At 54.0% G+C, this 27,775-nt stretch overlaps 11 protein-coding genes across 11 annotated transcripts; 5 read left to right on the forward strand and 6 right to left on the reverse strand.

Annotated features, from left to right (window-relative positions):
- Positions 1 to 1,027: 1,027 nt before the first annotated feature.
- On the forward strand, positions 1,028 to 4,080 carry LRP88_09065 (uncharacterized protein; the record flags this gene model as incomplete). Its single annotated transcript, XM_083245560.1, has 8 exons — positions 1,028 to 1,133; positions 1,197 to 1,241; positions 1,311 to 1,820; positions 1,881 to 2,228; positions 2,287 to 2,578; positions 2,674 to 3,175; positions 3,227 to 3,714; positions 3,777 to 4,080. The coding sequence occupies 8 exons, from the start codon at positions 1,028 to 1,030 to the stop codon at positions 4,078 to 4,080; spliced, it is 2,595 nt and encodes an 864-aa protein (XP_083100054.1).
- Positions 4,081 to 5,373: 1,293 nt separating this feature from the next.
- On the forward strand, positions 5,374 to 7,046 carry LRP88_09066 (chromate transporter; the record flags this gene model as incomplete). Its single annotated transcript, XM_083245561.1, has 4 exons — positions 5,374 to 5,487; positions 5,541 to 5,588; positions 5,645 to 5,766; positions 5,837 to 7,046. 4 exons carry the CDS (start codon positions 5,374 to 5,376, stop codon positions 7,044 to 7,046), a joined length of 1,494 nt encoding a protein of 497 aa, XP_083100055.1.
- An 80-nt stretch (positions 7,047 to 7,126) lies between these two features.
- On the reverse strand, positions 7,127 to 8,076 carry LRP88_09067 (uncharacterized protein; the record flags this gene model as incomplete). Its single annotated transcript, XM_083245562.1, has 3 exons — positions 7,127 to 7,560; positions 7,619 to 7,777; positions 7,830 to 8,076. 3 exons carry the CDS (start codon positions 8,074 to 8,076, stop codon positions 7,127 to 7,129), a joined length of 840 nt encoding a protein of 279 aa, XP_083100056.1.
- Positions 8,077 to 8,316: 240 nt separating this feature from the next.
- On the reverse strand, positions 8,317 to 8,967 carry LRP88_09068 (thioredoxin-like protein; the record flags this gene model as incomplete). Its single annotated transcript, XM_083245563.1, has 1 exon — positions 8,317 to 8,967. One exon carries the CDS (start codon positions 8,965 to 8,967, stop codon positions 8,317 to 8,319), a length of 651 nt encoding a protein of 216 aa, XP_083100057.1.
- Positions 8,968 to 10,464: 1,497 nt separating this feature from the next.
- On the forward strand, positions 10,465 to 12,207 carry LRP88_09069 (ZIP zinc transporter-domain-containing protein; the record flags this gene model as incomplete). The annotated part of the gene is made up of 2 exons (XM_083245564.1): positions 10,465 to 10,738; positions 10,823 to 12,207. The coding sequence occupies 2 exons, from the start codon at positions 10,465 to 10,467 to the stop codon at positions 12,205 to 12,207; spliced, it is 1,659 nt and encodes a 552-aa protein (XP_083100058.1).
- A 517-nt stretch (positions 12,208 to 12,724) lies between these two features.
- LRP88_09070 (uncharacterized protein) lies at positions 12,725 to 13,672 on the reverse strand (the record flags this gene model as incomplete). The annotated part of the gene is made up of 2 exons (XM_083245565.1): positions 12,725 to 13,612; positions 13,664 to 13,672. The coding sequence occupies 2 exons, from the start codon at positions 13,670 to 13,672 to the stop codon at positions 12,725 to 12,727; spliced, it is 897 nt and encodes a 298-aa protein (XP_083100059.1).
- Positions 13,673 to 14,228: 556 nt separating this feature from the next.
- On the forward strand, positions 14,229 to 15,111 carry LRP88_09071 (FRG1-like family-domain-containing protein; the record flags this gene model as incomplete). The annotated part of the gene is made up of 2 exons (XM_083245566.1): positions 14,229 to 14,608; positions 14,664 to 15,111. 2 exons carry the CDS (start codon positions 14,229 to 14,231, stop codon positions 15,109 to 15,111), a joined length of 828 nt encoding a protein of 275 aa, XP_083100060.1.
- Positions 15,112 to 15,682: 571 nt separating this feature from the next.
- Positions 15,683 to 16,832, reverse strand: LRP88_09072 (WD40-repeat-containing domain protein; the record flags this gene model as incomplete). Its single annotated transcript, XM_083245567.1, has 5 exons — positions 15,683 to 15,806; positions 15,863 to 15,877; positions 15,931 to 16,338; positions 16,389 to 16,488; positions 16,541 to 16,832. 5 exons carry the CDS (start codon positions 16,830 to 16,832, stop codon positions 15,683 to 15,685), a joined length of 939 nt encoding a protein of 312 aa, XP_083100061.1.
- Positions 16,833 to 17,547: 715 nt separating this feature from the next.
- On the reverse strand, positions 17,548 to 19,017 carry LRP88_09073 (mitochondrial carrier domain-containing protein; the record flags this gene model as incomplete). Its single annotated transcript, XM_083245568.1, has 2 exons — positions 17,548 to 18,698; positions 18,750 to 19,017. The coding sequence occupies 2 exons, from the start codon at positions 19,015 to 19,017 to the stop codon at positions 17,548 to 17,550; spliced, it is 1,419 nt and encodes a 472-aa protein (XP_083100062.1).
- Positions 19,018 to 21,503: 2,486 nt separating this feature from the next.
- On the forward strand, positions 21,504 to 23,148 carry LRP88_09074 (SCF ubiquitin ligase complex subunit HRT3; the record flags this gene model as incomplete). The annotated part of the gene is made up of 2 exons (XM_083245569.1): positions 21,504 to 21,902; positions 22,066 to 23,148. The coding sequence occupies 2 exons, from the start codon at positions 21,504 to 21,506 to the stop codon at positions 23,146 to 23,148; spliced, it is 1,482 nt and encodes a 493-aa protein (XP_083100063.1).
- A 713-nt stretch (positions 23,149 to 23,861) lies between these two features.
- Positions 23,862 to 26,159, reverse strand: LRP88_09075 (uncharacterized protein; the record flags this gene model as incomplete). The annotated part of the gene is made up of 2 exons (XM_083245570.1): positions 23,862 to 25,094; positions 25,143 to 26,159. The coding sequence occupies 2 exons, from the start codon at positions 26,157 to 26,159 to the stop codon at positions 23,862 to 23,864; spliced, it is 2,250 nt and encodes a 749-aa protein (XP_083100064.1).
- Positions 26,160 to 27,775: the final 1,616 nt, after the last annotated feature.

The raw sequence follows: 27,775 nt of genomic DNA on the forward strand, positions 1-27,775 counted from the left end.
AATCCACCGCCCAGGACCCGGAAGCGCCAGATGAACCCACCGCCCACATTTCACGTCTTGTCTTGTCTTGCTTGGTCTTGTCTTGCCCTGGGTCAGGTTGCCTGCGACACCTAGGCTACCTACGCACGCCGCTCACTCGGACCGGTGCCCACAACCGGCCCTGGGGCTTTGGCTCTGGGACATTCGCCGCCCCATCACCATCCACGTTGGTTCTGGGCCTTCATCCCACACCCGCACGCCGCTTTCCTTTACCTGCATCTCCCTCCCCTGTCTCGCCCCTGTCCAAGCCCTGCTGGTCGCCCTGTCGTGATCCCAAGCAACCCCAGCCCGGAGACCATCCACCATCTGTTCTCCTCCCAGCCTAGAGGACTGACGGTCAGGTAAGTGTTCGACCTGCTAGCTACCTAGCCAGGTCAAGGCTCTCTCAGTCTCAAAAGGCCAAGCTCCAAGCTCCAGGGTCACGACCCCCAGCGACCTCCCATCCATGCGCACTCTGCCGCCCTGCTCCGGACAAAGTCAAAAGTAAAAGCCACACACGGCGTCCCAAAACACCCGGCTCTGCGGTTCAGTTAAAGACGCCCAGCTCGCTGCCCCGACACGCCCCGGCCGCCCGATAATACGTCTCCCTCTCTTCCACCTTTGGCACATCTGTACAGCATCCTCTCCCAGCGCATCTCGCATCGTTGCGCTCAACATTTCCAGTGTGTCCTCTGCAAGGACTGACTGCAGTTTCATCGTCGAGCCGACCCCGACATTTTACGCTTACCGTTGCTTTTGTCGCCCACCCACTGTCACGACTGGTCCGTCCCACGAGCCTCTCCACCCCGCCGTGATCATACTCTACTCTACTCAACCACCATTCATTGCGCGCGACCTTGAAGGAGTACCTACCACTTGGCCGATCCTCGTTTTACGACGCTGTCGCTTTTCTCTTCCTTCGCATTGCGCGCCGATTTCATGTTGGCCGCTATTGCCATTACGATTTGACGTTCTTCGAGGCCGTGACCTCAGAACCGCGCCGTCTGCCATGTCCGACAACGATCCCTCCGTCCGCCGCATTCTACCACAAAACTCCCAGATGAATTCCTTTTCGTTTGCGCCTCAGCAGTATACGCAGCGCGAGACTCAAAAGAGTACGTTGCGATTCTCGACTTGGAAGACGTTATTGCATGGGTCATTCTAACATTTGCGTACAGACTATGTCTTTGTAGACGAGCACAACCGCCACAAGCGGTTGAAAGGTAAACAGCATCCTGCGCCCTCTCAGACATTCCCATGTCTTTGCGTGCATGCTAAAACATTGGTTGTAGTTATGAGAGCTTGCGAAGGTTGCCGGAGACGAAAGATCAAATGCGATGCCGCGACGACGAATACTTGGCCATGCTCTGCCTGCATTAGGCTGAAGCTTCATTGTGTGCGCCCGAACGGTTTCGACGGTGCTAACGACTCGACGACTTACGACACGACGCCCATGAACCCATCTGATCAATATCAGCAAATGTCTATGCAGCAACAAGTGTTAAACCCAGGCCCCAAGCCCATGTACGCGACTCAATCGGCCTACCCCGATGCAAGCGCCGCTCCCTACCAGGCCGTTCCGTATGAACAGCAACCGGGAAGCCTACATTATGCAGCCGTTCCGCCCCCTGCCCCTATGATGGAACAGCCATATGCGAGCCAGAACGTGTTTCCTACGCCACCGATGCAACCGCAGCAGGCTCAACAGCAGCCATCACCAGAGGCGTATTCCCCAGGAGAGTATCAGCATCATGATCTCGCAGATCTGCTTGGGACACTCAAGGTCAATGAGACGGGAACAGGTGAGAATTGCTTATCTTGAGAGGGTGACATATTGGGATGTCCCTAACAGCATTATCCAGCGCCATATCTCAGGAACAAGGCATCGTTCCGGCGAGAAGAGCAACCTGCCATTGAAGATTCTGAAGATTATACCAGTGCCCTACCACCGTTGATGCCTGCGCCAGGCCTCAAGATTCGCATCCCGCCTGAGTTGATGCCAGATGAGGAGACAGCACTGCACTACTTCGACCTCTACTTCAGTCATGTACATCCATACGTGCCCGTGTTATGCAAAACCATATTTTATCAGCAGTGGAACACGGATCGAGAAGCGATATCACCGTTGATACTCGAAGCCATCTTTGCGATTGGTGGACGATTGGCGGAGGAGCCGACTGAAGGCCAGCAATGGCTGGCATTAGCCTCTCGTAAGCGATTCCGTTCCCTGCTTATTCTGAACGATGGATACGAGCTTACACCTCTTAGGACATGCGGATTCTTTCATGGATGTGCCTAGATTGAGCACGCTCCAAGCTCTGCTGATGATTCTCAAAGCTCGCGAAGCCGCCCCCAAACGAGGATACTACTATCGCTCTTGGATGACGGTTGTGCAGTGTGTGCAGATGGGCAAGGACCTGGGTCTTGACGAACACTATGAAGATCATCAGGCGGGCCACTCTTGCGATTTCGGCCCGGCAGAGTGTCAGCTTCGAACTCGCATTTGGCAGGTTGTCTTTGTTTGCGAGGTGATGGTCGGAGCCCCTCAGGGTGAGTATCGGTGAATTCGAAGCGCCCAGAATGACGGCTAACAAGCTCTTCAGGCCGACATGATCACGCCGTCAGTGTTGACTCGGTGGACTTGTCTCCTACTAGGCCAATCCCTGGCTGTGATGACTCGGAATATCATGTGTCGCGCAATTTCACCTACTTCGCCCAAGTCGTACGGACCATATCCACAATGAGCAAGGTCTACCAGAGACTCCGGAGGCGCAAAGAATGGGGCATCGACCCCGAATTCCAGCAGCTGGGTCAAAGCTTCAACACATGGTTGACGGAATTGCCTGCAGAGCTGGCTGTGTCGTTTCCCCAGGATGGATCGCCGCCTTGGATCCCGTCGCACTTCCTTGGAAACATGCATGCCTATTACTACCTCGCACTGATTCTTTTCCATCGACCCATCCTGTCGTTCCTCGACCCCAACTCGCCAGATGGACAATGGAAACGCCACATGATGATTTGCTACAGCTCAGCAAAGGCTCTCTGCCGGCTGCAAGAGGCTACCCTCAATACCTTTGGACTCACTGGTCTTCAGTGCATGCAAAGAGGCTTCAGCTTTTCTCTCTACAGCGGTCTATCGTGCATCGTCATTCATCTGGTATGGAAGCTCTAGACTGGCACCAGACTGTATACTGACTCATCTTGACAGGTTGCGATTGTGTCACCCGACCCCGATTTCAACACGGATGCGCGTGAATTCTTCACAAGACACATGAGAGTCTTGGAGAAGGTAATGGAGGCATGGTCTATGCCGGAGCTGGAGAAGCAGATCAATGCCCTGCGAGAGGCGTTCTCTGCAGATGTCCGGAAGCCGTTTGTGCTGAAGCCATCGTTTCCGTACGGGAGCCCTCACCCGTCCAGCCACTCTAGTCCACCACGAGCCTCGGAACCTTACCGGCCAGTCATCCATCGATCAGGATCCATAGATCAGCACCTGGATACGCACGGTGCCCAACAAGTCAGTTATACCAGCCATCCCATCACACCTCCCATTTCCGCGGGCCCTTTGGACAGCAAAAGTGACTCTCCAGCTGTACAGTCGCTCGTCATGATGTCGCAAGGAACCCAGGCTCCTGGCATGCCCCAAAGCATGCCCCTCACGGATCAGCCCGGATGGAATCCGTCAAGAATTTTTGAGTAGGTTATCGACACCCTGGCAGATCTTCTGCCAGTGTATGGATTATGCTAACAAGCCGTAGGCAATGGAACACGACTTTTGGTACGCCTACTCATTCACAGACCACTACCACCCCACCTCAGACCAGCCCTCTTAACGCTTCGTCCTCAGGTGCTACGGAAGTCCCTACCATTCAGGATATCCATGCGGTCCAGGCTTCTCTACCAAGTGGATCGCAGCAATTGTCACCGTCACAATATTCGACTGCCCCTGTGCCGAATTTCGTCACACCGGCCATGTGGCAGGAGTCTGTTGCTTCGGTTTACGAGGGAGGGATAAACAAGCGTCCCTGGGACTACGACGGTCCGGTATTGAAGCGGCATTGAAGAAGGAAAGATAAGGGCTACTGATTAAGCCACACACACACATACACGGAGGCGATATCCCCATAAGGCTGGACCTGACTGGGCGAATAACCCCTCTTGCAACCTGATGTTGGAGCATTGCGCGAGCCAGGGCTTGCTGGCGCAGCCGCCAGTTTTCTTTTGTTGGCGTTGGAGTGGGGGAGGGTTTCAAACCTCCCCGGCACATTCCTTTTGGGAGACGTCCCCTGAACACGTGTCTTTTTGTATGATGATGATGGATGGTACCGAGTCAGAAGTGGAAGATGGCGTCTGTATCTGGGATTGTGAAAGACTTGTGAATAGTTGTGCTGGTTTGGATTTGACGGGGGGCATTAACGAGCTATGATGGGGGCGTTTGATTTTCGAACCCACCATGATGACCTGATGGGCGAGAACAAAAAGGGAGCTCTTTTTTCCGGCCGGATACGCAACACCAATGTATTAATACCTGTCTTTTTGGTGAAGGGGGGGAGCTCGAGGGGAACCTGGACGGCTGGGAAAAGGTCTCGGGAGCAATGGGCTTGACATTATCGGTTGCAACACGAATACCAAAGTTGCGTGTAATCAGCGGCCATTGCGCAGAGTGTGAACTTGGTAAATGTATGTAAGAAAACATGAAGACAGTGTTGATTCAGAGTCTGTAGTGTAAATGAAAAGTTGGTTCGATGTATTTGTGAACTGTGGATAATGGTAGAGTTGTTAGGAGAGATGAAGATATCCGAGGCAACACAGCTAGCTACATTGACTCAGACACGAGAGCCGAGCAACACCAAGTCAGGTGCGATTGTCAGGCTCTTGTTCGCATGGCATGGCGTCTGGATGGCGTTGAATTAAACTCATTCAAGGGCTGCCAAGGAGCCGCTAAACCCCGCGCGAGATGTGAGGTGGTATGGAAGGAAGACGTCAGAACAGCTGCGGAATAGTGCTCGTTATCATGTGTTCCCACCATGAGCTTTCTAATCCTTTGATCTTGAGAAATAAGAGGGTGGCACAACAGGGTGCCTAGACTTTGTTAGATTTCCTCGTATTTGGATTTTGACGTGCTTGACCCTACCCTCGCTTCCAATGGAGGAGTTGAAATAAGAGTCATAGTGATGATACTAGCGGCCTATTCCCACCAAGTGTCAAGCCAGTCTTGGCGAGCACGCAATAGCCCCCGTCCATCTCGTCCCCTATAACCTCGCCTGCCCCAAGCCTGGCAGTCTCTGCGCAATTTCTCAACCTTTCATGCGTTGAAAGTGGTAGCTGCATCTTTTGTCGATAAACTACAACACCATGACGAATCACGATCGTGGGTGTGTGCCTGTGGAGAGGCTCGGGAGCACGGTGCGGCAGAACTGGCACATGGGGTTCACCTCGTTCGGGGGTCCGCCTGTGCACTTTAAGATTGTGGGTCAATCCTTTGGATTGAGAGCGAGGGAGTTGCTGACTTGGTTGGGTAGTTCTATGACAAGTTCACCGTGAAGCTGCAGTGGCTGGATGAGCAGGTGGTGAGTTGATTTACCATGTCTTGTATAGAGCCGTGCATGTTGACAGAGCTGGACAGTATCAGGAGCTTTTCAGCGTGTGCCAGGCCCTTTCCGGGCCGGCGAGCACAAAGATGCATTATTGTATCAATTTGATTCACGACGGGTTCTGGTCTGCGATACTAGGTTTCTTCATCTGGAGGTATGCTTGCTCTACACTCGCACTCCTTGTTGTTCGAAATGAGAGACAACAAGCTCACTCTTTGCTACAGTCTTCCTGGAGCCATCGGCATGTACGCCCTCTCCATCGGCGTCTCCAACATTGGCGAATCCCTGCCCCGTCAAGTCTACGCTCTTCTCTCCGGTCTCAACGCTGCAACCGTCGGCATTATCGTGCTCGCGGCGGTGCAGCTGTCGCAAAAGGCCATTACGGACCGCATGACGCGTGTTGTCGTCTTCTTGAGTGCCTCGGCGGGCATGCTATACAATGCGCTCTGGTACTTTCCCGTGCTCATGGTTCTTTGCGGAGTTGCAACTGTTGTTCATGATTATCGATGGTTGCATGGTCCTGTGAAGAAGCTTGTTTCCCTGGTTAAGAGACAGAGGAGGAGAGAAGAGGAGGCGGCTATCGAGATGCCAAATAGCGAGTCTGTTCGTGTCGATCAAGCAACATCGACGGAGGCGGGAGGGCCAGCTGCTTCACGAAGAAGCAACACTTCTGCCAGAGACCAGGACCGTACATCCCAGGAGGCGTCTATGCTGTCTACCGCCGAAGAGCCACGGGTCATTCCTCAAGGCCGAATCCTCAGTATGTCGTGGAAGCTAGGCCTGTTCATCATCGGCCTCTTCTTCACCAGTTTCATCGTCGTCATGGTCCTGCGCGGCACCATCCCCGACATGCCGCTTCTCTACAGCCTCTTTGCCAACATGTACCTCGCAGGCACCATAATCTTTGGCGGTGGCCCTGTTGTCATCCCGCTGCTGCGTGAGTATGTCGTTGCTGAGGGCTGGGTGAGTCCTAGGGATTTCCTCATCGGCCTTGCGCTGATCCAGGCGTTTCCGGGTCCCAACTTCAACTTTGCCGTCTATCTTGGAAGTCTGACGGCCATTAACGGCGGGTATAGCTCTGTGGCTGGTGCTCTCATTGGGTTCGTGGGCATCTTTTTCCCAGGGCTGGTGCTCGTCCACGGGACTATGGGTCTCTGGGGCACGATCCGACATTGGCGATGGGTCAAGGCTGCGGTTCGAGGCGTGAACGCGGCTGCGGTCGGTCTCATTTATACGGCTGTGTATAGGCTGTGGCAGATTGGGTACATTGATGAGGGCTATCGCAGTGGGACCAGTCTGGCGGTTGAGCCTTGGTGGGTTGTGACGACGGCGACGAGCTTCTTTGGGAGCATGTGGCTGGGGGTGAGCCCACCAGTTGCTATCGTGACTGGCGGTGCAATGGGAATGGTTTGGTACGGTGTTGTGACGTCTTAGATACACGACGTGATATGCTGAGGTGGTGATACATGAGGCGGGGCGGTACAAAATAGGTGAAGTACAAAGGGGTGTCTTGTCTAGACCTTGTTCGCTCTCTTGTCGATCCGCTCCTTGATAGCATCCCAAATCCACCCATCGACCTTGTCCGTCTTCTTCTCATACCTCACCTTCCTCTGCCGCTTGTCCTGGACGTAAAACTTGCCGACAGCGCGGAACATGTACCAGCGACGCTTGGCGTTCTCCTCGGTCGTGTCGCGGACGTAGTTGACGAGGCCGAAGCGACGGCGCACGGGAGATAGATCGCCAGCCTGGATGCTACTGTAGCGGGGTTTGGAGATGGCGCTCATGGTGGTGAGGGTGAGAGGTGTCGAGGGCGGGAGGGCGCGGACGAAGCGCTCAAGGATGGTGCGCGAGGCACGGGCGTACGGGGGTAGGTGGATGTGGATATGAGTGACAAAGGGGGACGTTGTGTAGGCGACAAAGAAGATGGGGATGATGCCGCAGAGGACGACTGGTTCGTGTTAGTGTCTCGTGATACGTGATATGAGACGAGTGAGTGAGTGACATACCACTCGCAGTCTCCCACTCGGGCTTGTCTGCTTTGATGTAGCTCGGTGCAACTATGAAACAAAAGAATGCTCCGAGAAACAAGGTCGTGATCTTGACCATGGCCAGAAATGTTGTGCGTCCTGTGCCGGCATGATAGATGATGAGCTTCTCAGGGAGCTCTAACTTGGGCGTTAGCACACTCCTCGACACTGCTCATTCTGTTGAACACACCAAACTCCTTGTTGCTCTTTGAAGCGGCTCTGGCCTGTCGTTTAAGCTCATCCTCTATCCGACTGGTCTTTTGAGCTGGGGTGGCAGGCTTGGCGTAGCATCGCCGTTGAGATTGCTGGAGAGATTTCTGCAGTGATCGGCGGAGGGAACGGGTGAGAGAGATGGGCTGGAAGGGCACTGTTTGGCGAGATAGAGATGCCAATTGGCTTGGCCGTAGCCTTGGTAGCGCTGTTCTTAGCTGTATCATGGTGATTGACTGTGTGATTGGTGTTTTTGCCGGATGAGAGGCTCATGCGGATGAAGTCGAAAAAGATCCCGGTTGGGAAAGACGCGGCTCGGGACGTGATGGGGCTACGACATATTGGCACATGGCGATTGAATATTGACACCACACACATGGTGATTCGTGAGACATTCAAAATGCATTCATTGCTCATGATCAGTGAATTCATTTATATCATCAGAGCTTACTCCTCTCCTCTGGTAGTCAAACGACATTCTTCTCCAGCCACTCAACCCACTGCTCCTTGGTCCATCCCGAGCTGACGTCCTGCACCACGCCGTCATACACGGCGGTCGGTGTGACGTGCACGCCAATCAGACGGTTCATCTTGGTGATGACCTTGAGGTCGTTTGTGACCTGGTTCCCCGCATTCAGCGCTCCGTCCTCGCCCGGCTGCGAGGGGATCTCGAGCAGTTTATACACCTCCTCCTCGTCCAGGCCCACCTTGGCGGCCACCTTGGCGAGTCGGCGGTAGGTGGCATTGCGCGTCTCGTTGACCACATTGACGTCGAAGAAGGAGGTCTGCTCGTCGAACAGGGCGGCGCTGAAGTCCCAGAAGCGCTCGGGGGCTAGGCGCTGCACGGCGAGACCGGCCTCGTGCATGAGGGTCGAGGACGGGTGCCAAGGCTGGATCTGCTGTCGGAAGATAAAGACAAGGCTTGAAGCCCAGGCCGGGTTGGCCTTGATAGCCGGGATGACGGCGGACCGGAGGGTGCGGAAGATCTTGGCGGAGAAGGGGCAGCAGTAGTCGAGGTAGAACTCGAGCGTGTGAGTCGTGTGAGCTACGGCAGAGGGGGCCGAAGGAGGGGCCGCGAATTGGAGCTTGTGCCCGGCGAACTTGGGAGGAAGGGCCATCTTTGTCAGACTTGAGAGAGTTTACTTGTGTGAGATGTTGATTCTGGAGGTGTCGCTGAGGTTATATTCAGGTCAATGGGAGGACATGATGTCAGCGCTCAGTGAGATCACGAAACAGATAAGGTGCCTTAGTCAGCGCCAGTCAGTCTTTACTCATGGAGATGGGTATTGTCTCAGCGCTACCTATCTCATTGGCACTCTATTTAAGCATGGAACACAAGATTTCTGCTAAATATGAATCCAAAATCAAGGTGTGTGAGATGCGGCAGTTGACAATGTCCGCGCGGTGTCTGGATGACATGCTCGCCGATCACGGCAGTCATCAATGAGTCTGTGACCAGGGTACAGTTATCGACTGGACCTTCAAGTCTATCAACAAGATAACAATTGTGGAATTATCGTCACCGACAGAACTGCGTTCCGAAGTTCGCCTTCCTGCATATGTGGCATGCAAAGCGCCGAATGCATCAAAGCTGCAGTGCAGTGCAGATGTGATCGATTGACCCTTGACTGTGGCCTCACCTCAGCTCACCGAATACGCTGAGCCAAGACAATCAAGGTCGACCGGCGTATTCTCCCCCGCACGAGATACGGAATGTGGCCCCTCCGTCTCAGTTCGCTCAATGGAATCTTGTCAACGTGACCTTTTTCCCCCGGCTGGAGAGAACGCATCTAGATGAGTCCTCCTTGTTTCATACGTAAGACGTTAGATCCACCCTCAATTTTTTTCATCTTTTCATCAAGTGATCAAATACTAGGGGCGTAAAAAAAACATGGTTTATTTATGGAGTTAGCCACGGAGGTCCTCCGAGACCAACGCCGCCCGGGCCCTTGACTGTGCCTCGACCCGGACGACCACCGGCCGCCGGGAGCCGACGGGGTGTTTACGGGGGAGAGTAGGTTACGGAGGAGGGGGTCAACTGTGGCGGTACAAAGACAGCTCGTACCATCTCCCGTATATACCCGCGGGCAGAGAGTGCGCCGGCGGCGAACCAATCAAGTTCACCTTAGGTAAGTTAAGAACAGTTACTTCGTGTCGTGTACCCCTGAGCCATGTGGTGGACTCCATCATCACGCGGGCAAAACCGGGGTCGCAGCTTCCGATTGCCTCTAGTTTCATAGCCCCCAGCTTCCAAGGCGCAAGGGCAGGTACGGCCGGCGGTGGTGACGCCCTGCCCCCCGGGTTTCGCTAGCCCGTAACTGTAAGGTTCATGATTGCTCGCCCACTCATAAGCCGGCGTTTTTAACTTTTCCTCCGCAACCCTTTTGTCTTTTAAGCTTGATCCAACGGCTTAGATCTGTTTGTCTTTTATCTACAACCTTTCTTTTCCTCCCCCTCAATTTATTTTCATCATAGGCATTGAACTACTTTGACCTGCTCAATTTTTGATTCTGAACGTGGTCCGCTTGTCAAGTAGCACAGGCCGGCGAGTTCTTCTCTCCCTGACTGGACGACATCTCCACTACGGCAGCATCATAGCTTAAGAAGCATTCACCATGATCTGCCTCTCCAAAGCGGACGAGTCGTTCTACCGACACCTCACCTGGAACCAGAGCCCTTCGCCTCTGGCCGCATCTCATACCACGCGCCAGGACCTCAATGGCATCTCCAACTTGCGCGAGCATGTCGATGCTGACCAGGATGATGGGAGCGGTGGCAGTAATGGGTCACTCTTGGGTGCATGTGATGACAGTAATCAATCTGGGAATCAAGCTTCCGAGCCCGAGAAGGGCTCTCCCAACGATGCGGGACGACTGTCCCGTATCTCGGGTACGTAGTTCTTTTCCTTGTCCCTCCCTTCAACACCATCAAACCTCGATCCACCTACCTCGTCATGTATATTGACAAGCCTAGGACTGTCCTCGCGTCTAAAGACGGTCGCTGGTGGTGACGACCACAGCCGTCTTCCTCGAGGCGCTCTCTCGTCATGTGCCTCGCACATTTGGAGCTGGACCATCTGGGTCCTCTCTGTCCTTGTTGTCTCTACGATTCTCTCGTCTTGGAACTCGCCCTCGCCCTCGCCCGTCGCCAAAGCCCCGTCGCCCAAGCCTCGGGAGTCACTGGTTGTCGACCACTTCTCAACACTCCGCAAGCGAAACACTTGCGCCAAGGGAGGCGTTGACAAGGAAGACTACAACCTTCCTCTTCACGTCGGAGCTCTCTTCATCATCCTGTTTGTCTCGACGTTGGGCTGCGCGTTTCCTGTTCTGGCCACCAAGTTCCCAGGCCTAAGAATCCCAAGCCGCTTCTTCTTTGCCGTGCGCCACTTTGGTACCGGCGTTCTCATCGCTACAGCTTTCGTTCATCTGCTTCCCACGGCCTTCATCTCTCTCGGGGACCCTTGCCTCAGCAGCTTCTGGAACCAGGACTACCCTGCTATGCCAGGCGCCATTGCTCTTGCGGCCATCTTCCTCGTCACTGTGATTGAAATGGTCTTTCACCCTTCACGACATGTTGCTCCCGTTGAAATTACGTCTGCCAACAACGGCCAGCAGGCACACACCGGTCGTGGGTGCATGGGAAGCGTAGGCATGCTTCCTATCCGTGATATGGGGCCCCTCCGCGGACGATCCTCAAGCATCGGACAAGGCCTGTCTGTTCTCAACAGCAGAGATGAGAGAGTTCAGATGCAAAACCTCGAAGAAGAGGCTTGCGAAGACGACGACAACGCTCAGTCAGGAAGAAAACATCTCGAGGAGACGAGCCTCGAGTCCCTACAGGTGCCTGCTCTGTCCCAGGAGCAGCAGCAACGCAAGGAGCTTCTCCAGTGCGTGCTGCTCGAACTTGGTATCCTCTTCCACAGCGTCTTTATCGGCATGGCCCTCAGCGTGTCGATTGGAAACGAGTTTATCATTCTGCTTATCGCCATTGTGTTTCACCAGACTTTTGAGGGTCTGGCTCTCGGATCTCGAATTGCAGCCATCAAGTGGCCTGAGGGCAAGCTGCAGCCCTGGTTCATGGCGCTCGCATACGGATGCACTACTCCCCTCGGACAGGCCATTGGTCTTGCTACCCACATGCTCTACAGCCCCGACTCCGAAGTTGGTCTCATTGTTGTCGGTGTCATGAATGCCATCTCAGCTGGACTTCTCACGTTTGCGTCCCTTGTCGAGCTGCTTTCCGAGGATTTCCTCAGCGATGAGAGCTGGCGCTTCCTGCGTGGCCGCAAGCGTGTCTATGCCTGCCTGCTCGTGTTCTTCGGGGCTTTCTTTATGAGTCTCGTCGGCGCTTGGGCTTAAGGAGTGCCCTACTTAGCACCTTCGCATGCCAGCAGCCCACCCCTTCCCAGCCAATTTCGCAAGGTTAGTGGGCTCGATGCGTCGGGATATTGATTGGTTGTCTGTGATGGGAAAGATGGTTACTTTCTTTCGAACCTGAGTTATCTCCCTCCAATTTGTCGGGATATAGCTCTAGTCGACTCATGTTTTGTGCGTTCATTTTAAGGCCTTTCATCAACAGATGAGGTACTGCTCAGACTGATACATGCCCGGAAAACCTTGGCATTTTATATGCCACTGTTTACTTCTAACGCAGTCACTGTACTGCCCATTTATACGATTTAACTTGGCATTTATAGATAGATATCTATATAGCTAGAAACACGATCTTTACATTCATCCCGAGCCAATCGTGTGCAACGAGGATACTCTGAACAGTAGCGTTCCAACAGTGAGTGACTAGCGTACAGACAATGCAAACTAAATCCAAGACCAATCAGTTTTGCCTGTTTTCTTTTCTTTCCTCTCAACTGCATCGCTATGACACGGTATTCTTGTTGACAATACCTCTAGCAAACTCTCCAAAAGTGAGGTGCTGCTCGATGTCCACCTCCTCACCCAAGTTGGGCTGGGTAAAGACGGCCAGCGTGTTTCGCGCAACCTTTCCATCACTCACACTAGGCCTCACACCTCTAACAAAGTGAGGCACAGCCTTGAAACGGCCCACTGTGATGCGCTCGAGGGCCTCGCCGGTCTGGAATGCGATACAGTCGCGCGGGATCTTGACCTGGACAGTCTCGCCAGTACGTGACTTGATATACAATCCAGCAGACGGGTCAGGGGATGAGGGGAGTTCGTCGAGGGGAGGTAGAGAGGCGCCGTTTAGGCTCGTCCCCTTGGGAACAGCAGGGCTGGTCTTTTGCTCGTCGATGAACATGGCGGATGTAAGACCAGTCAAGCAGCCGTGGTCGAGGTGCGTGGCACACCAGTCGTCCTCGTCGCCTTCATTGGCGGCGGGGTCTGCCTCCTGGGGGTAATAATGCAGGAGACGTGCCTTGGTGGTGCTTGAAGTGCTCACAACGTGCTCTAGATAGCCCTTGGGATATCCGGGGATGTCCTGCTGGGCGAAGCGATCACAGGCACGAGCGACGAGGACAGCAACATCGATGATGAGACGGCACAGAGTAGTCACGGAGGGTTTAAACCCTGGAAGGATCTCCTCTCGAGGCCAGACATTGGGGGCAAGATATTCGGGAAAGGTGTCGATGGAGAACTCGGAGGTCGGGACGGCGCACTCGAGGGTAGGGTCGACGTAGAAGGCGCAGTTGGCATAGTAGGAGCCCTTGAAGGTGTCGACCTGGCCGTTCTTAAGGGTCTCCTTTCCAAGGGACCAACCGGTTAGGTACTTTGAGCGGGAGTTCTCAAGCTTTTCTATGAAAAATTAGCATGGGTTGAAGAGTTGTGGTTCTTATCTTACCGAGCTCATCCTTGGGGAGGTTGCCGAGATATGAGGCGTAAGAGAGGGCCTGGTGTCTAAGTTCGGGGAATTCTTGGGGAACATCCTTGACGACTAGGATTCCCAGAGAGTCTGGGCCAAAAGCTTGCTGCAGGGTCTCAAAGGGGATGTTGCCTTTTACTCGTGTCAGTTTTATCATGAGGGCGGATAAGAGCCATCATGAGTTGGAGGGGCACATACCATCCTTGAGATCCTGGAGTGAGACAGTGACAGCTTTTGCTTGAGAGGCCATGATGGACGAGACTATATTCAATTTCCAACTCAAAATCGATATGAGATATAATTGAGAACCAATTTACATGTCGATACCCCAGTTTCTATATATACCTGCTCCAAACAATCACCGGCAGATGCAAAGCTGCGGGGAGGTGGGCTTACGTAAAAATTCACCTTCCCAAAGCGACAATCCTCCGTGTGGAGCTCGCCGCCTCCCGAGCGCGCGTCTAGCATCGTATCGCATCGCAGAGCCTCACCACCCAAATCAACCCCCGACGCCAACCGCCGAGTACGACATCGTTATCTCATCATGGTCAAACCATTGACCTTCAAGGGCGACAAGAAGACGAAGAAGCGCAAGCGCACAGATGCCGAAAAGGCCGCTCGCAACGACATCGAGGCCGGACCGTCGGATGTACAAAAGAAGACTGAGGACGAGGTAGAGGGCGATGATAGCTGGGTGTCGGCCGAGGCCACGGGGGACGTCGTGGGGCCTGTCATGATTGTACTCCCGACGGAGACGCCTTCTGCCCTGGCTTGCGATCCTTCGGGGACGGTTTTCACGCTGCCGATCGAGAATATTGTTGATGGGAACCCAGCGACGGCTGAGCCTCATGATGTGCGACAGGTCTGGGTCGCGAATCGTGTTTCTGGGACCGAGAGCTTTCGGTTCAAGGGACATCATGGGAAGTGAGTTATTGTTACCAGTGTACAAAGAAGGCACTTTACTTACACGGCGTGATAGGTATCTCTCTTGCGACAAGATCGGATTGCTGTCAGCGACATCAGAGGCAGTATCACCCCTCGAGTCCTTCAACGTCATCCCAACGGCAGACACACCCGGAACATTTCAGCTCCAGACACTTCGAGATACCCTCCTGACCATAAAACCCAGCACCAAGCCATCCAAGTCTGGCAAAGCTGCAGCCGCCGAGGTCCGCGGAGACGCCGACGTCATCTCGTTTAACACAACCTTCCGGATCAGAATGCAGGCGCGCTTCAAGCCCAAGCTGCGCGCGTCAAAGGAGGAGAAGGCGCTCGCCAAGATTAGTCGGCGGGAGCTGGAGGAGGCGGCTGGGAGGAGGTTGGATGAGGATGAGGTGCGGAAGCTGAAGAGGGCGAGGAGGGAGGGTGATTATCATGAACGGTTGTTGGAGTTGAAGGTGAAGAGCAAGCATGACAAGTTTGGCTGAGAAGGTGTAAGGAGACTGCAGAAGACTCTAAAGCAGGTCATTGGCCTTTCAAGAGCTGTGCTGCTAGGGATTGGGTGAGTCTGCCGCCTGACACTGGTCTAGAAAAAAGCTGACGGTCCCCTGGCACTGCCCGCTAGCCACCTCCCGACCAAAGCCTTATACCCCCCAATACCAAACGCATCTAATGTAAACTGCCAAGAGGTTTTACGGTATGGCGGTAGCTGCAGCTACAGACCGCCGGTTTTCCCAATGACTGGTGGGGGGTATGTTCGAGTCCATCCGGTCCCATGGGCCCAATGGGGGCGGCGCTGGTCAACATACCTTTTTGCCATTTTGGCCGGATTGTCATGTTACTGTAGACCTTTGACGATATCTTTTTGTGTTTTTTGGAGGCTTGATGGTGGTGTTGGGGGACGCTTTTGGGCTGGCGGTTGGTGGCGGGATGTGAAGCTGGTGATGCATGCACAATGGGGAATTTTTGGTGTTGAGGTACATAAAACGCAATACTCGCAACAATCCCAAACCAGCCTTTTTATTTTTATTTCACCAACATTTTGTCTTCCGCATTCTATTAATTACCCGGTCTCCAAGCCTTGACATTGCCATCTTCACCAGCCGTGTACACCACATGCTCCTCATCAAAGAAGCAGAACGATCGCACAATCTCGTCGCCGTGCGCACCAGGAAGACCGACGCTGTTATCCCGATCCAAAGCCCAGCCCTCGCCGCTTGGGTTCTTAGCGAGGAACACAAGTTCGAATGCTTGCTTACTATATGATGTTAGCACTCATCGTTGAAAGGGGGTAGTGGATGACTTACTCCTGAGCTCCGGCGCCGAGAATGGCACCGCTTCCATCCATCTTGGGCGTAATATCAGCAACGTACTGACACCCAAGAACAGTCCTCATATCCCCAAAATCCTGCACAGCATCACCATTCGTGCGCTCCTCGCTGACGTCATACAGCGCACAACGCTCATCATGCGACAGAGCTGCAACCTCTGTAGCCGACAGCCACGCAGCACGGTGCACCGAAGCGTCAGCGTTGCACGTCTGCAGCGTGAGGTCCTCTTCTTCTGCGATGCGCGTGTCGTAGACGTTGACAAGGCCGTCTGTGGAGCCGGAGAGGAGGATTGCCGGGTTTGAGGGGTTGAAGGATAGGTCTGTCACGTCGTCGCTGTGGACTTCTTGGTAGTGGGCTTTTTGTGATGGGGTTGAGCGGACGTCCCTGGGGTGTGTTAGCTTTGCGGGTAGACTTGAGGTTGAGGGGGATAGTACCAGAGATGGATTGAGGCGGTGTGGTTTTGTAGTTCGGTTCCTACGGCGATTGTCTTTGTGTCTTGACTGCATGCCATGGATAGAATAGGAGTTTGGCTGGCTGGGGGAAAGGTTAGTATGCATACACTGTATCAAGTCATCCAAAGACTCACCTTGAAACTGGGCCACCCTCGCACCCTGCCTCAGATCCCACACACCCACAGTTCCATTCTCACCAGCCGTGCAAACAAGGGAAGCGTTGGCATCAAACACCCGCAGGCAGTTCAAGTTGCCGTGCTCAGTTGGCAGACGACGCAGAGGACCAGCAGAGAGGCGGGTTGGATCCAGCAGGGAGAGGTGCTGGTCCGAGGCGATGGAGGCGAGGCCGGCAGATGTACGGTGGATGTCTAGGACGTAGACGTCGGAGCCGAAGGAGAGGCCGTCGGCGCAGGTGAGGGAGTACATGGTGTCTATGAGGAGTGTAAGTAAAGGTGAGGATGAGTTGAGGTTGGGTGAGTGAGCCAGTGAATGGGGTATTGAGAGAAGGGACGCCAGATACGCCCTTCTTATTGCCTTTGGTATAAAGCATAAGAATTTCTGACTTGCCTTCAATATCTCGCCAGTCGGTATCCGTTAAATTCCCAGTTCTATCGCTTCAAAATGGTCAAGGTGAAAGTCTTCAAGTCCCACTTTTCCGCCCAAGAACTATCACGACCTCGTTAACTGAATATCACGCACAAATTGGCGACGGTTGAATTGTTGAACAATCATGTTGATCGCCGGAACCATCACTTACTATTCATCCATCTATAAACTCACTACATATATTCACTTATGCCAAAGAGAATAAGCTACGTCAAATATCTTTTGTAGCACAAGTTGCCGACGTCATGTCTATCAACGCACAAGTTGGTGCACACGACTTTGCGATATAGGGTTGGATCACTCTGGTCCATGGGATTATACATAACACATGTCTCTTATACTCTTACAATTAATCTACTTTAACTCTCCGAGGTATTTAATAGCCATGATACTCCATCGTCTAAATTCATTGTCGCTCATAAAAAGCCAAAAAAGCGCATTCAGGAGAAGAGTGTCCATTCCCCCTCCCCCTTTTAATCGCCTGCCCCCTCCAAACGCCAAAAAGAATCATCTATACAAATCTCCTTTTTCATCTTTATGAACGGCCTGCTTCCTTCTGGAGTTGCGCTCGTTCGTTGACGCCCCGGAATGCTCGCTTGCCCACCTCGTAGCTGCTGATCATGATGGCGCATGCGGGGGCAACCTTGAGCGTTCGCGGGATCCATCCCTTCCAGAGACCAGAGGCGCCTTCGGTCTTGAAGATGTGCCATAGGAAGCGCACCATATTGCGCTCCTCTGGGGCCTGGGCCGCTGTGCTGCTCTTGGCGGCGTTGCGGGAGCTGTCCTGGTAGATCTGTGTCCGTGTCTTGCCAACGTCGAAGGGCGTCGTCACGAACGAGGCGAAGGCTCCTGACATGGCGCCAGCTGTAAAGGCATCGACAAAGGTCTCGGTGTGGTTCTCGTGGCTCTGCGACCTCCTCCGCGCCTCAGACAGATCATCCTCGAGCGACAGCGCATGGCCATGACGTTGTTCCCGAAGGTCAGTCAGCCTCGACCGAATAGACTCGTATCCGAACCAGTATAATCCTGAAAAAGGGACATCTCGCCAGAGGGTCAAAGTAAGACCCCTCCACAGCGATGTATACCCATGCATGCCCACCATCTCCTTGACACCTTGGAACGTCTCCACCAGGTGATTTGTCGTGCTAGTTCCAGAAGCAGCCTGCATCCGCGTGCGTATCAGCTCGATGGGGCCGACAGCTGTCGCCGCAAGCACACGGGCTGCTGATCCAGCTGTGAGGGGAGCGGTCGCATCCGAGAATCGCGAAAAGGGACTGCTATGGTTGTACCGCAACCAATCGTAGCCAGTAAAGTAGATGATATTCGAGGGAATGGCCATAACGAGCGTAGGCGACAAGCCCCTCCACAAAGTGGTGATGCCCTCATTACGGGCGATCTTGCGCAAGCCGTCAAAAGTTGTGCTGAAAGTTCGGCGCTGAACCTCCTCGACGGCGCACTCTGCGGCTGGGGGAGCGGCGGCGATGCCCTCGATGCGCGGGGCGGCGAGGCAAAACTCGGCGTTGCCGCCCGAGAAGAAGACCTCGCGGCAGCAGGATGTGATTCCGAGCTCGGCGGTCTGGGCGGGCGTGAGGGACGAGGTTGTGATGGCGAGCTTAGAGAAGTCGACGGTCGAGACGGGGGCTTTTTGGGATTGGAGGCGCACGCGGACGACGTCGAGGGGTGTGACTAGAAATTGTTAGATCGCGGTCGACTGTATCTGTAGACAATGAGGCGTACCGAGTAGCGAAGTTAGAAGGCTTCCCGACATGGCCGATACCATCTTTTGCCCAGCCGTAATGTCGACGACGTCGTTGTTGCCAGGACCTCGAGCGCCAGCGCCAGCAGCAGACGGCGAACCCCCATTGTCAGGGCCGTTGGGCTCCGTATCAATCATGTGTGCGAGGGAAAAGTCGTCGTCGGCCTGGAGCGGGCTCTGATGGTGGTGGTGCTGGTTATCGTGGTGGTGGTCGAAGCCGCCGGAACGGTTTGCTCCGACAGGGGCCATTGTGGGAAGCCGGGGTGTCTCTTGTTCAGGCTTAGAAGGTCTGGTTCATGGTTTGCCGGAATATGATGAAAAAGACAAAGAGGTTCAAGAAATCAGATGGATAGTTGAAGGAGTAAGTTTAGAGTAAAGACCTGAGGCGTCGATGACGATGACTCGGTTGAGTAGTGCTTTTTTGGTGGAGAGGTCTTGTCTTAGTAGCAAGTGGCGATCGATCCAAGGGCTTCGAAGGCATCGGTCGGTGGAACAAGACCGAAGCTCCCAGCCGTTAATTACTGCAGCCGGAATAAAAGCAGCCTCTTCCGTCACCTTTTTGTCTCTGCCTTGAACGCCAGAGTTCAAGGGGGTAAAAGTGAGGAGAAGGTAGAAAAAGACTCCAATATCCGGAGGAAAACCCCGAGGCCGGTCGGAGGAGAGTCGGTCGGGCTGTCGGCTAGTATCGTCTCTTGAGTGAATGCCCCAGCTAAGTCAAACAGCTTCAAGGTGGAGATAATCTACGCATTGGCTTCTCTTCTGTTTCCGTAAAAATTGTCGCGATTTTCTACCGTTTCTTCTTTCCTCTTCTTTGTTTATTAATGACGACGAGGGAAAAAAAAACTGCGACATCGCCCCCCGGCTTTTTGCACGCGCCGGGGTTCGGAGCCTCGGCGACGAATCGACACTTTTTTTGCCCTCAACGCACGCAGGTACGTACAGTGTGAGCGTCTACCAACGGAGTTAGTGGACGCGCCCTCTTGCGATTGCCCGCCAGAGCTCCATTGGATCCAATCGATGCCAGCTGCTGCTTGAGCTGCCGCTTGGACAAAGAGCCGCGGGTTTCCGGCATGATGTCACTTTGCAATCTGATTGGCTTGGCGAAGCCCACATCGGGTCAAGAGGTCAAAAGGGTCGCCGAGCTGTTTTGATGGATAAGATAATCAGTCCAGATGGCTCAGCTCATCTCCTCTTCCCCAGTTATCCAATCACTGTTCCCCTCTGTGCCTTGTCGTGTCGAAACCCCCGCTGGACATTAACCACCTTGCGTAGGTAACTCCTGGATTTTGACACTTGGTGAAGTCGGGTGGTACTCTGCATTCGTGCCCAAATTGCGGAGTGCACTCTGAGGTACCTAGTGAAGGGAATATCTCTTCCAGGCTCCATGGCTTTAGAGTTGAAAGCAAAGTGAAACCACAAGGGGAAATACAACACCCCACGCTTCTTTGTCCATGCCCCTTCATGGGTCATTGTACTAGGGTGGACAATCGTCCCAGATGACTGGAGCCGTGCGCTCAGATTATCGTCGCGAGGGCAAGGCCATCATGCCACCAATATCATGGCTAACCCTGTGTGGGGACTGTTCAATGGAGATGGTCGAGAAGTTCACGATATGGGCTTCTGTAGGAGAAATCGGCCCCGCCGCTGTCTGGGACTATGGCATGATGCCCAAGAGCTTTGAGCAGATGGTTTCGTAAGGTCGCAAGCCCAGGCGACAAAGTTAGACTACCTCGTTCTCGACGAGTGTTGTGTCCGCGAGAAAGCGGCAAAGCCCTTCTCAGCCCGTGCAGTCGAGCGATGCCAGTCTTGTTCCTTGCAGAGACACTGTGGAATGCAAACCCATGGCGCTAATTAACAAGGCAGACTAAATGGCAAATTTATAGACTGTTGCGGGATCTATCATGCCCTCATTTGTCAACTGTCTAGATGGGACACTTATTATTCGACTTCAGTCGGGTCAGCCTATATTTACTATCCGTGGAGGCTGCCACATCGACAGTAGGGGAAGGTCTTATATAGAGAGGGTTTCCCTCGATGGTTCGCCATAGTTCGCCCGCGGCTTTCACTGCAACTTTAATCCCCCTCGAGACGACTGTTGTACCTTTCAGCACTATTTTCGCTGCCTAAGTACTCGCCATCCCTTGATCTCGATGAGGCTCTGCGTAACAAGGTAGTCATTTGTACTTTTCCGCACCATTTTCATTGCGTAGGTACATTGGTCGAGTGGTTCGCTCGTGGTTCGCCTGCACGCAACTTGAGCCCCCCTCGGAACGATTCTGGAAGAGATGCGGCTCTGTGATTACACTGCAAATTTAACCCCCCTCGAGGTGGTTGTCGTACCGTTCAACACGTTTCCAACGGACCATCTTTTTCCGTTCCGTTCGAACTCGACCTAGTCCCAATCCGTCCACCGTCAATTGATGACTCTTGCGGCGAACTGCATCCGGCCAAGACCCCTGCTCATCCTCCTGGCCAATCCTCTCGATCCGATACTCTTTGCATCATCCATCACGTCGAGACGTTATCACACCTAAGCAATTACTCTCTTCTTACCCCCTGCATTCAATTGATTCCTCCCCTTCTGAGTCAAGCGGCAACTCATACTGAAAACAAATTAAACGCTTCACCGCTTGAAATTCTTCATCTATAAGTTGTATACGTAATCATGAATACTTTGTAGACACCGCTTTGCAAATCACCTTTCGGACATATCGGACAAAACACATCTCCTCATCATGACTTCCTCCAACGATCAAGAGCTCAATTCTGAGCTAGAGTCGTTCCGCCAGCAGTGGATCTCTGATCTCAGGACCAGAAACGAGGACCACCACGACGAGCAGCAGTCTACTACTGGACCCTCGCGACGGCCTCACCACGGACCTCCTGTGTCACACAGGCATGCTCCTCCTCCTGCGGGGGCTGACGATAACGACGATGATTATCTTCAGGGTCAATCTTTTGATGAGCCTGCGCCTGAGTCGCCGACTTTGAGCAGCCGTCCTGTTGGTGAGGTGCATCATGGACGCTCGGGGAAGAAGCTCGTTTCGGCTCTTGATCATTATGAGGAAGCTATGCACAAGGAGGCTCAGGGAAACATGGGCGATAGTCTAAAGCTGTACCGCAAGGCTTACCGGGTTTGTCTCTTGTTCTCATGGTGTGAATTAATGCTGACTTTTATAGCTTGACAATGGTGTTGATCGGAGATATCGAGAGAAGCACTTCCCGCAAAAGGCGGCTCCACGGCCAACTTCACCAACAGCTACCAGGTCATCCACCACCACTACATCACAACCTAAGGCTGACGAAGCCGAAGAAGTAAAGCCATTGCCCATCGGCGAGCTCATCGCTAGCTTCTCTGGCCTCAAGATCGAGCCTCAACCGCCTCCTGTGGAGGGCATGCCCCAGCCGCCATGCCCCCTGGCTGACCTCCCTGATGAGATCCTCGTCCACATTCTCCGTGATGTTGCCATCGCGGACGTTGGCGACTTTGCCCGCTTATCTAGGGTCTGTAAGCGGCTGGCTTACCTCGTAGCAACTGAGCAGCGCATCTGGCGTCGAGTTGCTATGGGTTCGGAGGTTGGCTTCAGCGCCATGCTGTACCGCTTCGAAAGGGGCATTGAATGGGATGACCTCCCAGAGGAGGAGCAAGACGACATTGAGATTGTCGACGGTGTCATTATCAGCCCCGCCGAGATAGCTCAACGACGACATGCCGACAACCTTGCCCTGACAGAGTCCCTCACACCTTCTGTCTACCCAACCTGGAAGAACCTCTTCCACTCACGACCACGCATCCGCTTCAACGGCTGCTACATCAGCACCGTCAACTACGTCCGTACCGGTCAAATTTCTACCAACCAGACATACTGGGGCAGTCCCATCCACATCGTCACCTACTACCGCTACCTCCGCTTCTTCCGCGACGGCACCCTCATCAGCCTGCTCACCACCGCCGAGCCCTCCGATGTCGTCCACCACCTCACCCGTGAGGACCTGCACCTGCACCGCGACGTCGCGCACCCCCACCTCCCCTCAGCCGTCATGGCTCTCGCCTTGCGCGGCAGGTGGCGTTTATCCTCCGCCGCGGACCGGGACGACCCCTCCGTCATGGATCGCCCCACCATCGCCGCCGGCCCGCATGACCGGGACCGCGACCCGGAGGGTGACGTCTTTGTCGAGACCGAGGGTGTTGGCTCCAAGTACATGTACCGCATGGACCTGTCGATGCGGAGCGCCGGTAAAGGCGCCCGCAACAACAAGCTCATCTGGCGCGGTTTCTACAGTTATAACAAGTTGACGGATGATTGGGGCGAGTTTGGCTTGAAGAACGATAAGCCCTTCTTCTTTAGCCGGGTTAAGAGCTATGGATTCAGCGAGTGATGGTATAACTTACATGCCTTGCCTTGTATATATGTCCGTTGGTCCATATTCAAGGCGTGCATTTCATGTACATATTTCCACCCTCAACCACACTTACAAGACGACAGAAATGAAGCAAGCCGGGTGCATCTTTAGACATCGGATATCACTCTTTCCAGCCATGGCCAGGCCGTCATGGTCGCACTCATTACATACTTTCGCAGGCATTCCCTGCATTCAATGTCATAATTTCGCCGTTTTGGGGCTTCACTACATAGCTGCCTACTGTCCAGCATCGCCCCCAGTGTCCAATCCAAAGAGTATTCAGCTAATCCAGTCCATACAAACAAGATTGCCATAGTAGATTAACAACGTCGGCTACCGCAGAACCCAAGCCAGAAACGCCTCCAGTGCCAGCTGACCAAGATGATATGCTAGGTAGATGGGGAAGGAAGAACAATGACTGTTCCCAGAACTCGTGGCATCCATGAGTGAATGCCTAAGAAGGCCAAGTATCCTATGCCGTCAGGCATGTTGAGATGTGATTTGTAAATGTGATGGAGTGTAGATCCAAGATGATGATAATGAGATGATGACTGATGTGGCAAAATCAGGCGATGGCTGTCGCCGGGTATCAATTCGCAAAAACGACTTTGCGTGAAACGGGCGCCATGTTAGGCCCAATAGGTAGGTAAGTATAGGTAGGTTTCCAAGAGACACTCGCTCTCAGCGAGTTATCGAATTCTCCTTCCGTCCAAGAACTTGGGGCTGTGCCCATCATAGTAGTTGTCGCGGTACTGCATGGCTCTGCGTGCCTCATACTCTGCCTTTTCGTCCTCGTCCATGCTAAACGCTTTCTTGAGCCACCCAAAGGCACTCTTCTTCTTCTTGACCCGCTTGCCTCCAGCTTGGGTTGTAGCCCGCGATGTCACGGTAGCAGCATCGTCATAAGTCGCTGTTGTCACACTGCTTAGCGTGCTCATGGCACCCATTCGAGATGGCTGGTTGCGTTGGTGGCCAGGGAAATATCCCGATTGATGGTACTGATCGGCCGGACCTGCAGTATGCGGCCTCTGCTGCAGGGGAGAGTGGGGTGATGCACGGACAGGAATCGTGTTGTGATAAAATTGGTGGTGTTCAGAATGAGGCGAGGGCATGAGAGGACGCACAGGAGCCCCAAAGTCTGCGTGTGAGGTGGCTCGAGGAAGACGGTGAGGCTGGTAAGCTTCAAGATCTGAGGCATGTGAGTAGTCGGGAGCTTGCGATTTCGAGGTTCGTGGCGTTATGCCTCCAGGAGATGGCCGCAGCGACGATTGTATCTCGATAGTGTTCCTTGGAGGAATTTGGATAGAGACGGGCGGTGTTGTTTTCTGAGACACACGCTGCCGCAAAGATGTCCTCTTCTCCAATCCTACTGATTCCCGGACAGACTGTGTAAGAGTGTGCCTTTGGATTTGTTCTTCGATTTTGGGTGATTCAGGGCTCTTAGCCACGGGTGAGGCAGGCGGTTGCGGCGTGTAGGTTCGTGGCTGAAGGATGAACAACGGTCCATCGTCAAGTCCGCCAAGACCATCACCAGTTTCGGGTTCCTCCTGCTTTTCCTCTGTGACAGACGCCTTGGGGGTGGTAGCACCATACGATGCGGGTGACGAAGCGCTGAGATTGGGCCCGGAAGATGAGGATGAGGTACTGAGGTTCGGTGACGGACGAGGGGTGAACCGAGTTGGTGGCAGCAAAGGAGCTGCCCCTGGCAGAGGGAAATCGCTAAGAGTGCTGACGTCGTTAAGAGTATTGACTTCGGGGTCTTTAGGTTTGAGGCTGGCAGCCGGGAGGGTTGTAGTCGACTTGGAGCTGCGAATGCTAGCCACAGGTGTGGACTTGGGATCCGACTTGATCGACGGTGAGGAGGAGCTTGCTGTTGATTCGCGAGGTGCATTCACAGGCAAGGAAAAGGGAGGAATGGTTGCCTGTAGATTGTTAGCCTTGGTGCTGGCGAATCTCAACGACCAACATACCCAAGTTTTACGGCTAACCTCGCCGGCCGTCTTTTCCATCTCGGCCACAATGGTCATGAGTTTAATGATCAGGCCGTTTAGATCCTGCGCTTGATTGTTCAATTCGTCAAAGGCGTTGAGCCAGCCGTCAGCATTGCCCTTCATGGCTAGAAAAATGCTGTTCAGATCTGGTTCAGAGTCTGGCCACTTGGTGTCCTTCTGCTCATTGAGCCATTCCATGAATGCCTCGCTCGATCGGAGGCCAGCATCGATATCGTCGTCCCACTGCTTCATGGCGGCGTTGGTCCGGGCAAGAATGTGGTCAATCTTCTCGTTCCCTGACAGAATCTGGGCTCGAAAGTTGCGATCCTCAAGCATACCCTCAAAAGCCTGCCTGTTGGCCATGGGGAGTTGGAGATGAGCAATACGCTCTGTGAGGTCCTTGTGAGCCTGGGCAAAGTCCTCAAGCATCACCTCAAGAAACTCGTCCACCTCATCGATATGCCCCTGAAGAATCGTCACGACCTGTCCATTGTCGGCAGCCAGGCTGTTGAGAAGGAGGTAGACGCCAAACGTGATTTGCGAAATGAGCTTGTACATTTCGTGCTGCTGCTGACCCGGCCGATAACGCCATGTCGTATCGTAAGGCTCATCCTCGGCGTCTTGCTCAAGTAGCCTCGCTCGACGCCCCATTGCGTCGAGGTCTCTTAGTTTGGGTTTACCGGGCCCATCGCCACCACTGGTGACTTCGTCCAAAGACTCGGCAAAGGCTTCTTGCATGGCCGGGACGGGGTGTGTCGGGATGTCTTGGTTTGGTGCCTTGTAGGACCTGTAGCTATCGGTCGAAAATCGGTGGTTAACCACCGAAGGTGGGTGTTCTGAAACGGTGTCGCCATCGTCAGAGGTTGGTACGAGGACGATTCGAAGGTCGCCAGGGTCATTGAATGTCAACGGCGGCAGCGTAGTGGGAGCCATGGTGGCGGTGCCGACGGCCGAGATAGACACTTCTGAAGCGGGCCTGACGGCCGAGGACATCATGGGGTCGGCGCGGGGAGTGGTTGCGTCGAGGGTGTGTGAAATCGAGAAACTGCAGGAAGCCGTCTAGCCGTTAAATGCGGCAACACAAAGGTGTTATCGAAGCGGCAACGGAAACGGTTGTGCAGATGTTGTGCAGAGCGTCGGGCGAATCTTTGTGCTGAGGCGGCGTCGTACAGCGTATCGAGCGAACGAGCGGAAGCAGTTGGAGACAAAGGAGGGGGAGTCTATCGCATCGTGAAAGCGCCGCCGGGAGCCAAGATTCAAGCAACGGAGAGAGCCATGGTACAACGGGAGTAGAGCACGGCAAGAGACAGGTCGGTTTCAGCAACGGGTGCGCGGTGCGAGGTTATCCAAAAAGTCGAGGTTCGTTGAGGCGCAAAAGCTTGGGAGAGATCGGCGGGAACGTGGGAAGCTGGGAAGAGGTCGCAGCTCTATCTGTAGCGTTGGTCTGCAAAGGGGATGGATCATCAGCTGATCAGGGACCCAGGAGGCCACAAATAGGTGTGTAGGTCGGCAGGCCGCCCAAGCCAAGCAACCAAGCAAGCAAGCAACTGTTTGGCTGTCGAGGGGTTCGGGTCGACAATCCGGGGTAGCCGCAGCCCACAAAAAGGCAAGAAAATGAAGGATCCGCCTGCTAATTCGCAGCGTGAAAATACGAACCCTTAAAAAGAAGTAGGGTTTGTAAGGAAAAGACGCGCAGGCCGAGAAGCAAGGATGAAGGTTCCAAGCTGCTGGTGAAGAGGAAGAAAAAAAAGGAGAAGCCCGAGAGTTGGGATGGGATGGAAGTGATGAATTGATACTGGCAAGCAAGGTTGGTTGGTTGCTCTGTCCCTTGAATCCTTGACGCGTACACGCCCATGCCCGGGGGCTTCGCCTCCTTCCTACCTTTGCTTGCCTGTTGTTCTTGCCCGTCAGTCACTCAGTCACGCACCTTAATCACGGGCTGGACTGGACTGGACTGGGATGGATGGGATGGGCTGGGCTGGGCTCAAGGTGCTAGCTAGACTGTGCGTGCTTCTCTCTCGTTCTCGCACTCTTCTCGTTCATCCCCTGAGCCTGAACCACGCCAGCAAGTGGCCATCCACCAACGGCGGTCTTGGCGGGCGGCGCAACCACTAACAGCCGCTAAACGCAGGTACCATCTGGACGCCCCTTGAGGCCCCAGTGCCCCAGTGCCCCTGAGAGGGCCCCTTGGCTTGGACGCGCAACCCCACCGCCAGGGCAGTCCACTCATTCACTGCAGTTCCCCGATGGTGGAGCTGAGTCTTCGATTTCTTCGCCATCCAACGGGTTACCATGCGTGATGGGATTGCATCCTGCTAATGCAGTTCCATCTATCTCGTACCCAATGGATGAGGCCCCCGAGGTTCAACAACAAGAATGAAAGGAAATTGCAGCTTGTGTCGGTTAAATGGGTGGTTGACGAGGCTTGGCGGGCCCAACCGCAGCCTAGCAAATGCTTAATGCCACCACACGGCAAAGCACTCCAGATGATTGCAATATGGATGGATGCCCAGATATGTGGGTGGAATGAGGACGACTGCCTTTGATAACCGAGAGCAGGTATCAGTCCTTGATTGGGCATGAGTCAACAAAGCCTGGCCTTTAGCAGTCCC

Source organism: Fusarium phalaenopsidis (genome assembly GCF_050370095.1).
Source record: "Fusarium phalaenopsidis strain FUZ10S chromosome Unknown contig_32302, whole genome shotgun sequence".
In the NCBI taxonomy this organism is placed as follows: domain Eukaryota; kingdom Fungi; phylum Ascomycota; class Sordariomycetes; order Hypocreales; family Nectriaceae; genus Fusarium; species Fusarium phalaenopsidis.